This window comes from Phyllostomus discolor, chromosome 6 (genome assembly GCF_004126475.2).
Source record: "Phyllostomus discolor isolate MPI-MPIP mPhyDis1 chromosome 6, mPhyDis1.pri.v3, whole genome shotgun sequence".
Classification (NCBI taxonomy): domain Eukaryota; kingdom Metazoa; phylum Chordata; class Mammalia; order Chiroptera; family Phyllostomidae; genus Phyllostomus; species Phyllostomus discolor.
Genome location: NC_040908.2, coordinates 120,632,753 through 120,645,463, shown reverse-complemented (window position 1 = coordinate 120,645,463; position 12,711 = coordinate 120,632,753). Strand labels below are relative to the sequence as shown.

The 12,711-nt window shown below is 39.4% G+C and overlaps 1 protein-coding gene across 1 annotated transcript in view; it reads left to right on the top strand.

Annotated features, from left to right (window-relative positions):
* The window catches only part of MRPL48 (mitochondrial ribosomal protein L48), a 51,176-nt gene extending 48,279 nt beyond the window's left edge, over nt 1-2,897 (top strand). Inside the window, exons 8-9 of the mRNA XM_036029991.1 lie at nt 1,749-1,838; nt 2,606-2,897. Coding sequence (XP_035885884.1) covers nt 1,749-1,838; nt 2,606-2,680 — 165 coding nt within the window. The 3' untranslated portion in view covers nt 2,681-2,897. The remainder of the gene's footprint in view (nt 1-1,748; nt 1,839-2,605) is intronic.
* The last annotated feature ends 9,814 nt before the right edge of the window (nt 2,898-12,711 follow it).

Genomic DNA, 12,711 nt, shown 5'->3' with positions numbered 1-12,711 from the left:
GGTTTCAGTCCTCTACCTCTCCTTATGTAACATCTTTCCTCTACACAATCTCATTTGCTCACCTGACCTCAGTAACTGTCATTATATACTGGTAATGTCTGGATCTCCAGTCGTGATCTCCTAATATCCAGCTGTCTCCCAGACTTCTCCACTGGTGTGTTCCACAGGTACCCTACACTCAGGGCTTACAAAACTAATTTTAGAGGAACTGATGTCCTTTTTTTTCTAGACTCCTCCCCATCTTTGAGACTAATGCTTGATCCTTTTTTGCTCTCTGATATCTATTCATTTACCAAATTCTAAAGTTTCTACCCCTAAAAATCTTTTAGCTCCATCAACTTTGCTTTATCCTCATACCACTGTCATCATGTCATTTTCTTGCTTAAAAGCCTTCAGCGGCTTCCCTTTAAAAGCTCTAGCAGTGGTTTTCTGTCTGTGCACTGCAGACAGGTGGGTGCAACCACACCACCATGAGAGTGCTCAGAGCTATTGAAAATTCACAGTTAACATCACCTCCCTTTTTTTAATAACAGCTTTATTGAGAGTTTTATTCCCATGCAATACAATTTACCCACTTGAACTGTACAGTTAAATGGGTTTTAGTACAGTCAGTTATGCAACCATCACCGCAATGTTAGAACGTTTTCATCGCCCACGAAATAAACTCTACCCTTTTGCAGTCACTTCTCTCTCCCTGTCCTCCCAATGCCTAGCAACCAGTAGTCTACTTTCTGCCTCTATGGTTTTACCCCTTCTGGACCTTTTATTTAAATAGAATTATACAATCAATATATGGCCTTTTGTGTTTAGCTTCTTTCACTTAGCATAATGTTTTCAAGGTTTATCATGTTATAGCATGTGTCAGTACTTCATTCCTCTTTATTGTGAAATAACATTCCAATAGATATTACCCCTTTTTGATCCACTCAAGAAACATATCAGCAAGGTAATGAATGTTAAGGTAGTAACACCTTAAATCTATGTTAATTTTTAAAATAACTAAAGTACTTAAAATCTTCCATACTTTAAATATTATCAGGAAAAAATTGAGATACATCTAATGACAGGTCTAAGTTGCTACCGAGGCCCACAGAATCAAGTCTGAACTCTAGATTTGCACGCAACTGCCTTCATGATTCTCCTGCATTTTCTTCATGTTCCATTCATCCTAGCTACTCATGGAACTGGTTTTAATTCCCTAGTATTGTGCTGTGCTGCCACATTTTACTGAATATTGCTTCCTCCATTTTGAAGACTCCCAATACTGTTGAATTCTCCCAGTTTACTCCCTTTTTTCTTCAAGACTTCACTCAGATGTTACCTCTTTTGGAAACTTTCTTTGACCTCCCCTGATTAATTTAGGTAGGTATTTCTCTGATGGGTTTCTGCAGGCCCTTCATACCCTTCTACCACATTATCAGCACAAGGTCCGACACCAATCAGTCATGGTCTTTGTGGGTTAACTTGAGTTGAATCAGAAAGTCATCTTGGACTTGATAACCTCTTTGGTCCACTTATGACATCCATTGCCTACCAGAGCAGATATAGGCCATGACCTTCTTGGCAAGCAGACATGCTGGCAGAGAGGAGGAGAAATCCTGCAGAGACTGGGCTCCGAAACCAGCTCTGGAAAATCCTTCACCCGAGGGTCGTCTAACTCTGCCGGAGCTGATATTTGCGCCCATGCCGTGTCTCCCTATCACCTAGCTTTCGGCACCTCTCTTAGAGCATTTTCTTTCCTTTTGCAGATAAGTGGTTTGAGTGCTACATTTGCAGAGATTTTCTTGGAAATAATCCAAAGCAATCTTCCTGAAGGAGTCAAATTGTCAGTGAAGGAGGTAGGTGCTGCTTTGAGAAGGGGCCCCCTGGTGGCTCACCTGTGTTCAAAATATCTAGACTGCCTGGCTTTAGAAAAACAAAGAAATGTGGATAATTTAGCCCAGACAATAATCAGGAAAGGTGTGCAGGCTGGAATTACTGTGGTCATTATTTGGCTTTTCAGAGATAATGCATTATGGACCATTAGCTGAAATCCACCACAGCATCCTGATGGTAGGGGTGAGCCCATCACCTCTCAATTCTCTCCCTCAGACAGCTGTATAGCAAGAGCATGATTTAAGATCACATACAGTATAACTAATCAGAACACAAATAGGGAAATGTACTTTGGAGAAAAGTTTCTTGGATCTTTGAGTCTTGACTATACTCTGACTGAATACATTTAATAAAGAATACCAGTAAGGAGGAAGTTTGGCATGGAAAACTTGGAATACATTAGGAACTTCAGCCTAAATATTGAGTATTTGGGTCTTGTTGCCTGGCATACAACCCATGCATGGGCCCTGACTGGGAATCAAACTGGTGACCCTTCGCTTTGCAGGACGCCACCTGACCAACTGAACCGCATCAGTCAGGGCTGATACTTATAGAATTGTGACATTAGTTTGTTATAAGTCTGCCTTCTCTCACCAGACCATATGTTCACGTAAGGCAGGGAGGAAGTCTAATTCAGCTTTGAATCTTTGGTGGATCCTTTTTTGATGCTGTGCATATTTGAATAACTGGGAGCTCTGCAATAATTCCCAATTATCTGTCTTCTCTCCAGCACTCTGAAGAAGACTTCAAGGGAAGGTTCAAAGCTCGGCCAGAACTAGAAGAATTGTTAGCCAAGTTGAACTAGCTCATCACAGACTCTTTCGTGCCAGCACTGGTGATACTGAGTACCAAGGGGAAGAGCTTGCTGTGTGGTCAAAGTTAGGCAGGGAACCCGGACCCTTAGATACAAGTGTGAATCTCCACAGCCAGGCATGTGTCCTCTCCTCTGTGAAGGAGTACTTGCCACTTTCCTGGGAGCCAACCCTAGGTATCCTCCATCTAATAAAAATCTGCTGATGATGGGTGTGTTTTTTAAAAAAAATAATTATTGAGGTGAAATTCACATACCACAAAAGTAACCATTTTAAAGTGAATAATTCAGTGGTGTTTAATACATTTACAAGAGGTCATGTTGTGCAACTATGACCTCTATCTAGTTCTAAAACCTCATAACCTGTTTTTGTAATAAAGGTTTATTGGAACAGAGCCATGCTCATTCATTCACATATCATTTATGGCTGCTTTCACACTCCAGTGGCAGAGTTGAGTAGCTGTAACGGAGACTATAAAGCTAAAACATTTATTATGTGGCCCTTTGTAAAAACAGTCAAATCCTGATCTAAGTCATTAGTGCTCAAATGTAACCATGCATCAGGATCACCTGGAGAGCTTTTTAAAACACAAATTGCTAGACTGTACCTCCAGATTTTCTGATTTAGTAATTTTGAGTGAGGGCCCAGAATCTGCACTTTTTACAAGTTTCTAGGTGAAACTGATGCTAAGTGGCCTTTAGTGTTTTTCCTGTTCTGAGCATTAATTCATTCATACTTTTGTATAGAAAAACTATCATTTATTGGGCTAGACCCTGTGTCAGGTACTACGTTAGCTCTAAAACTCTACCAGATTTTTAGGGTGTGTATGAGTGTGCAGGTGGATCAGTATCTATGTGTAAGTACATGTGAGTATCTTGAGTGTGTGTAAGTATATCTCACATTTATTGAGCCCTTATAAATGCTGTGTACTATATACAGATTATCCTTGAGGTTGGTGGTATTATATCCCAATTCAAGAGATGGAAAAACTGAGGTTCAGAAAGATGAGTAACTTCCTAGGGTCACACAGCTAATAGTGGCAGAACTTTGTCCCCTGTACCCCATTCCTTCTCTGAGATACTCCTACAAGTTTGTGGGAGCTCAGAGCATTTTACTATTTTAAAAAAAAATTATTGAATATATTGAGGTGACATTGGTTAATAAAATTATACATTTCAAGTGGATAATTCTATAATACATCATCTGTATATTGTATTGTGTGTTCACCAAAGTCAGGTCTCCTTCTGTCACCATTTGTCGCCCCCTTATCCTCTTCTACCTGCTCCCACCTCCCTTTCCCTCTGGTAATCACTATACTGTTGTCTGTGTCTATGAGGGTTTTTGGTTTTTTGCACTTAATTCCTTCAACTATTTCACCCAGCCCCTCAACCCTCTCCTCTCTGACAGCTATCAGTTTGTTCTCTGTATCTATGAACCTTTTTTTATTTTGTTTGTTAGTTTATCTTGTTCATTAGATTCCTCATACAAGTGAAATCATGTGATATTTATCTTTCTCTGACTGGCTTATTTCATTTAGCATAATATTCTCCAGGTCCATCCATGCTGTCACAAAAGGTAAGATTTCCTTCTTTTTTTACAGCCAAGTAGTATTCCATTGTGTAAATGCATCACAGCTTTTTTTATCCACTCATCTACTAATGGGCAGTTGATCTGCTTCCAGATCTTAGCTATTGTAAATAACACTGCCGTGAACATAAAGGTGCATATATTCTTTCAAATTAGTGTTTTGGGTTTCTCTGGATATATTCCCAGAAGTAGAACTGCTGAGTCATAAGGCAGTTTCCTTTTAATTTTTTGAGGAAACTCCATACTGTTTTCCATAGTGGTTGCACCAGTCTGCATTCCCACCAACAGTGCACAAAAATTCCCTTTTCTCCACATCCTCACCAGCACTTGTTTGTTGATTTATTGATGGTAGCCATTCTGACTGGTGTGAGATGATATCTCACTGTGGTTTTTATTTGCATTTCTTTGATAACTAGTACTTTACGCATCTTTTCATATGTCTATTGGCCATCTGTATGTCCTCTTTGGAGAAGTGTCTATTCAGATTCTTTGCCCATTTTTTTCAGGTTTTAAAGCTTTTTATTTGCATATTTTAAAAAAGTGCATTCTAATAATTAAAATCATTTTAACAAATAAATGGCACTCCAATTAAACTGCATTTTACAGTCTACAGGACACCTTAGAACAGCTTGGCTTTTACTCTAGATTTCACTGTTGTTCCACCAGTTTCTTCCTTCACTAACATGCAAGTTCTTTTCCTTCCCTGCCAGCCAAATAGGCAAATGGGAGATTGGATTATTTCTTTTGGTGTTGAGTTGTGTAAGTTCTTTATGTATTTTGGATATTAACCCCTTATTAGATGCATCATTGGTGAATATGTTCTCTCATTCAGTGGGTTGTGTTTTCATTTTGTCGATGGTCTCCTTTGTTGTGCAAAAACTTTTTATTTTGATGTAGCCCCATTTGTTCGTTTCTTTTGTCTTAGGAGATATAGCGGAAAAAATTATTGCTATGAGAAATGTCCAAGATTTTATTGCCTATGTTTTCTTCTAGAATTTTTTGGTATCAAGTCTTACTTTTAAGTCTTTAATCCATTTTGAGTTTATTCTTGTGTATGGTGTAAGAAGGTGGTCTAGTTTCACTTTTTGCACACATCTGTCCAATTTTCCCAACATCATTTATTGAACAGACTGTCTTTACCCCATTGTATGATCTTGCCTCCTTTGTCAAATATTAATTGACCACAAAGGTGTGGGTTTATTTCTGGGCTCTCTATTCTGTTCCATTGATCTATATATGTCTGTTTTGATGCTAGTACCATGCTGTTTTGATTACTATGTCATCGTCGTATAGTTTGGTATCAGGTAGCATGATTCCTCCAACTTTGTTCTTTCTCAAGATTGCTGTGGCTATTCAGGATCTTTTGTGGTTCCATATATATTTTTGGAATATTTGTACTAGTTCTGTGAACTATGCCACTGGTATCGTGATAGAAATTGCATTGAATCTAGATTGCTTTGGGTAATATGGATATTTTAATGATATTTATATTCTTCCCACCCATGAACACAATAACACTTCCAGTTATTTGTATGTCCTTCAGTTTCTTTCTTTGGTGTCTTATAATTTTCCACGTACAGGTCTTTTATATATCCTTGGTTAAATTTATTCCTAGGTTGTTGGGTTGTTTTTTTTTGTTTTGTTTTGTTTTATTTTTTAAAAATATTTTATTTATTTATTTTTAGGGAGGGAAGGGTGGGGAGGGGCGGGAGAAACATCAATGTGCGGTTGCTGGGGGTTATGGCCTGCAACCCAGGCATGTACCCTGGCTGGGAATCGAACCTGGGACACTTTGGTTCCCAGCCCGCGCTCAATCCACTGAGCTACGCCAGCCAGGGCTTGTTTTTTTTTTTTTATCCAATTGTAAATGGGATTGTTTTCCTTTGTTTCCCTCTCTGATGTTCCTTATTGGTGTATAAAAACGTAACTGACTTCTGGATACTTATTTTGTATCCTGCTACTTTACTGAATTCATTTATCAGTTCTAATAGTTTTTTGATGGAATCTTTAGGGTTCTCTACATACAATATCATGTGATCTGCAGAGCATTCTTAGTATTGCATGTACCTTTCTGAAGATAAAAAGGTGGATAGATGTACACTCACATACACACTATCTCCTTATCCTGTGGGCAATGGGCAATGTCACATGGACCCCCTTGGAACCTGGGATACAGCAGTCCTTTCCAGTTGTTCACTTTCCCTTGTCAATTTGTAAAAGCAGAATGCAGGATTTCATAAACTGACAAGACATTAAAGTCGAAGGACCTTGGGACCCAGACAACCTAACCCTCTCTTTTAGCAAGTGCAGTTTAGACCAGGAAGGGCAGTGCTTTACCCAAGTTCACAGGGCACCTCATTGGCAGAATTGGGAGCAGGATTCTGACCTCAATTCCCAGTCCGTCCCTTTTTATTATGTCACTGGGGATGAGTCAGGCTTATCTCTTAAACAGGAGGCAGCTGCACTCTGTCACCTTGAAGCCCTTGTGTCACTGACCTCACTGATGATTTCTCACCAGAGTGAAAGGGCTTCGTTGCTCATGATTAATCTGCCCTGGGACGATTGTAAATTGCTCATATGCCTTGTCCTGGTGAGAGGGACGGGAGAGACTTTGATTGCTAGAACCCCAGTTACAAAACAATTACAAGCTTCACTTGACTTTCTCCAGTGAAGCCCAGGGGGAAATGGACTTCCCTAGGATCCAATGGCAGTGACATCAAATGGAATGCAAGTATCCCAACTCTAGGTTGAAGTCTCCCTCCCTGGGACAACCTACTTTAAAGAGGCTGACGAACCAGGGCTATTCCTAAATTTCTACATGTATTAGTTTTGAGGACTCAGGTGAGTCACTTTACTCTCATTAAACTGGTTTTCTAATCTGTAAATGGGGATAATTCACTTTCAGGAGTTCGAAATGGAGACAATGTATATAATGGGCTAGCAAGTGCTCAGGAAATGTTATATTACCTTCCCCTCTAAGCTTCAGCATACTTTTTAAAAATAATTTTTGCCCCATTGAGGTATAATTTATATACAGTGAAACAGATTTTAAGTGTATATTTGATCAATCTTGAAGTCAGTCTTGATCAACCGCCCTTGAAACCTATATACTTCTATCAAAATAAATACTTCCATCACTCCTTGGAAATTCAAGGAAGTTCCCTTACATTCTTTAATTTTTCCCCAGAAGCAACCACTAATCTTACTTCTATTTCCAGATTAGTTTTGCCTGTATAGTAATACACATATGGTATCACACAGTATGTAACTTTTTGTGTCTGAATGCGTTCATTTACCCTAGTTTTATCTGTGTTGCATTTATCAGCAATTCACTCCATCAGCATACTTTGTTTTGAATACTTCAGTCAAGGTTAAACTACACCTAGTACTGCTGTCAAGACAAGGGAAATAGGCCACAGAGGGATGCAGACCCCGGCTCATGGGGTCTGCATCACACTATGGATGAGGCATGAGAAATTCACACAGACTACCGAATCCTGTGGAGGAAAGGGGACAGTATGGCTTTTCTCTCAAGAGGAGAAAAAGCCTCGGCCCTTGCCATGACGGGCCTTTATTTCTTTTCTGGGCACATTACATGATGGTCCTCATTTACTATGCACAGGATCGCTTCAGGTGATTACCTTTTACAGAAAACAAAGGAGATGATGCTGCTAATCACATCACAGAAGAAGGATATTTGCAAATGCAAAGGGCAAAGTGGTTGAACTGGTTACACTCCATACTGGGGAGTTTTAGTGTTGATTTTAGGAAGTTACAGTAAGCACTTGCTGTCTCAATTCAGAGTGAGGGAGTTTTAGCAAAAGCAAATCTCATAGCAGTCTAGGTACATTGCAGAATCATCTCCTGATTCCCCAAGGGAGAACCTATCCGTGGGCATGGGTCCTGTCTGGGCCCGCACCACGCAGAACAGTCTCCTACAACAGAGAAGTGAGGAAGGTCAATGGGTTAGGAATGAGGATAGAGGGGTGCTAGTTTTGGCTCTATCAACACATAACCTTTGGGATAATCTGTTTTGGTCTTCATTGTACAGATGAGCAAACTTGCCTGGGAAGGAAAGAGACTTGTCCAAGGTCACCCAGTTAACCAGTGACAGCCAGGGATAGCTCCAGGTCACTCAATTCCTAGTTCACTACACATTACTGAGATTTTTTTTGAAATGGATTTTTATGTAGATCAGTAATTTTCAAGAAGAAGCTGGGGTCAAATGGTGAGTTTTACTAGTTACAGCCAGTAGATTCCTCAGCTTCATGTTAGTCCCTTTCCTCTGGCTGAGGATTCCAACTCCCACACCATACAGTTGGAAATTGCCAGCTGTGGATTCCGAAAGAGTATGTTTTAGTTGCCGAGAAAGAAATTAAATCTAGATATTTTGGCCACTCAGACACTGTAGCAATGCTGAGGTCTCCAGTTCCCACTGTTTCTAGGATGTAAGATGTACTTAAGGAAGGAAAGCTCTCTGAGCAGGCAACTGGACACGTCTAAAACTAGACCTGCTGGAACTGCACTGCGGACGGAGGTGGCCCGTGTACCTTGTGCTTGTTTCATATGTACTTTGATCTCTTTGTGCCGTTTTTATCTTCAAATGTCTGATCTCCCTGGAGAATCTGAAATGATTCATTTAGTTCTTATAAACCCCCAGAATAACTTTCATTCTCTGACATTTCAGGTTTAGGGAAATCAGCTCATCATTTAGACAAAATACCCAGGCTCTGAGGAATGAAATTTTTTCAGAAGACAGCTTTTCAAAAGAAAACTTTTCAGAAGAAAGAATCCTTCCCACTTCCTCTAACTGCTTGAAGTCCCTGCTGGAGCAGGGAGCCCTAGCATTCGGTATAGCGGGAAAGTGTAAGGTTTCAACCTGGACCTGCTCCAGCTCTCTTTGGATTTCTCAAGTCAGCAGCCCAGGACTTAGTCTGGCAACTTTACCTGCGGGAAGGAGAGTGTGAGCAGTATCTTATTACTCATCTAGTAAAACACATTACAGTGCAGCTTTGCACTGAACACAGGCCAAGTCCCTAGCTAAGGACCTTGCAAAGAAGAGTCGAATCATGAGTCTGCTGTAGGTCTAGCCAAGGGGGAAGAGCCAGCCAAGAAGTCTCTCTACTCATCCTTCACACTGCGCCTCTCTGCAGAGGTAGGCATAGACTATATAGGAACAGGCATGGACCACCTTAAACTCCAGCTGCATAGCTGTAGGCTGTAGACAAAAAAAAAAATCTAAAACACTATAGGTAACTTACACTAATTTCCTTTTTGTAAATCACTTTTAAAAAAGTAATATTTACCCTGGCTGGCGTAGCTCAGTGGATGGAGTGCGGGCTGGGAACCAAAGTGTCCCAGGTTCAATTCCCAGCCAGGGTACATGCCTGGGTTGCAGGCCATAACCCTTAGCAACCGCACATTGATGTTTCTCTCTCTCTCTCTATCTCTCTCCCTTCCCTCTCTAAAAATAAATAAATAAAATCTTAAAAAAAAAGTAATATTTAAATAGTAATTATGGTTACTTACTGTATTAAGCATCATACTAGGCACCAGATGCCTGTGAGAGTGCAGATGATAGCACAGGCTTTAGAAGAAGACACACTTGGAGTCTAATCCTCAATCTGACCTTTATTTCCTCCTCTGTAAAGGTGAATTAATGGAATGTTATGAGAGATTAAATGATATAACACAGGATAGTGACTAGCACACAATAATGACAATAGCCAGCATTTATTGACTACTTTCTAAGTGCCCAACACTGTTTCTTAGCTTTTTATAGTAAGTCCTCAATGTCATCGATAGGTTCTTCAGCTTTAAGAAAAACTATGCATAATGAAACCAATTTTACTATATAAGCAGAGTACCTACCACATTTCTCATCATTATAAAATGACATTGAAAGAAAAGACATTATTCAAAGGTCTGATGTACCAATATTAACTCATTCTTTCTACAACCCTATGAGGCAGGTCTACATTTATTTATTAGTTGTGAGGCCTATGAGAAAGGCATTATAACTGCATTTTTACAAGAAAAAAAAGTCTGAGATGTTAGATAATTTGCCCCAAATCACCTAACTAGTGAGTAGCATAGTAGGATTTGAAAGCATATTGTTGGGGGGGGCACGAGAGGTGGGGATGGATACAACTGTACTTGAACAATTTTTTAAAATGTTTAAAAAAATAAAAATAAAAAAATGTATCATGGGGAATAAGAGCACAGACTCTGGAACCGGACAGCCTGGGTTATATGCTCCATAAATACTAGTTAATAGTTCAATAAATGCTAACAATTTTTTATTTATTACATATTATCTCATTTAATTCCTTTCATGTGCCTATTAAATAGGATTCATCTCTATTTACTTGACGAAGAGGCTTGGGTGGCAATAGAGTAGGCTTTGCCCAAATACACTGATTACCCGCCCAGTGTTAGCTCCCTGTCAGAGCTGGAGCCCTCCGAACCTACTGCCTCCACAGAACTGGTTTGGAGCTCTTTTCACTTACCCTCTCTGCTAGAATCTCCCCTTACTACTGTAACGATCACATTGTGACCATTTATCCACTATTATAAACAATGCTATAATGAGCATAATAGTATATACATCTTGTAAAATAACAGGAACTGGCAGAAGTAATGCTTGTTTGAGTGTGGTTGGTAGGGTAATAATATGGGTGTAATAATTTATAGTTTTAATTTGAACATTTCTCCTAAAATGTCATATGGTAGGCTTGAGTGTGATATTGTTATGTTACAGAATTACATGCTTATGACTTTAATAAAAGATCCAGTCATAATAAAGAGGTGTTATTTGTGCTGGACACTTTATATTTAAGAGGATTCCTACTAGAGGAATTACTGTTTAAATATTTAAAATATTTATAGATCACACCAAATTGCCCTGGAAAAGCTTTACTAAATTATAATCCTTCAAAGTGTGAATGTGTCTGTTTCTCTCTATCCCCACCAATACTAGTCATTATAAATACTTCGATTTTTGTCAAGAGGATCAGCTAATTAAACTTTTTTTTAAAGACTTTCTTTCTTTTTAGAGAGGGGAAGGGGAGATGGAGAGAAACATCAATGTGTGGTTGCCTCTCATGTGCCCCCTCCTGGGGACCTGGTCTCCAACCCTGGCATGTGCCCTGACTAGGAATAGAACCAACGACCCTTTGGTTCACAGGCCCACATTCAATCCACTGAGCTATACCAGCCAGGGCTGACCTTTATTTTTTAAATCTGCATTTATCTTACCATCAGTGATGCACAATATTTATTTACATTTTCCTGTTTTGGTGAACTTTGTTCACTTTTCAATTGGCCTGTTTTCTTTTTCTTATTGAATTCTAGGTACTTATTTACTGCAGATGGTAATCCTTCCTGTTATATGTTACAGATAGATAATATCTCTTTCATCTTTAAAGGTTCAACTCAAGCCTTGACTGGCATGGCTCAGTTGTGTGAGCGTCATCCCACAAGGCAAAGGGTCCCTGGTTTGATTGATTCCTGGTCATTGCACATTCCTGGGCTAAAGGCCAGTCCCTGTTTGAGGTGCAAGAAGCAACCGATGTTTCTCTCCCTTTCTCCCCTTCTTCCCCTCTCTAAAAATAAAGGTTCAACTCAAATCCCTTTGAGATTCTTGCTGAAAGCTCCAGTCCACACTACTCGCTCTGATGACCCACAACACTGAACACACATTCATCTTTATATATATGCTCATATACCCAGTCAGCCCCTTCTGCTTGAAGGCTGAAATTGCACTTTATCATTCTTTAAACTGGTATTCCTCCTGTCTTCTGCCCTCTTTGCTTTCTCTCCACCCCAAATACCAACACAAAGGTAGTATTAGGGCCTACTATACTTCAGATTTGTGCTTCTAATTTATATATACATAAAACAATAAAATGATGTGTATGATACACACAAACATACAAGAAATATTACTGGTGATAATGACAGCATATGTCCCTTTGCATTCCAGCTTCTATGACAAGGGTCACTCTCCCAACTCCCTTCCCACTCCCAATGCCTTACAGGGCTAGGCAAAGAGTAACAGAATGGGTAATGTAATTCCATAGAAGAAAATGAGAAGTGGTGGCAATTTATGAGCCAGAGAACACAACCACCTAAAAAAGAAACCATATTCAGCTCTAGCAAATTGTTGTCAAGTAACAATATGTTCAGATGATATGCTCATCTCTATTTTTCAAAAGCGAAAATCTGTATTTTATGTTAAATGTACTTTTTAAATGTCAAGCTAACATTGTGTTTGCTGGGTTGGGAGTGTGGTGAGGTCAAACTCTGTATCTGTCAATTCAACAGACTCTGAATGAGAGTCACTCCATGTTTTTTGTTTTCACATTTGCTTAATGATACAATGAAACATCCAAAACAATTTATGAAAGATAAAGGCATTTATATCACTGTCAGGATA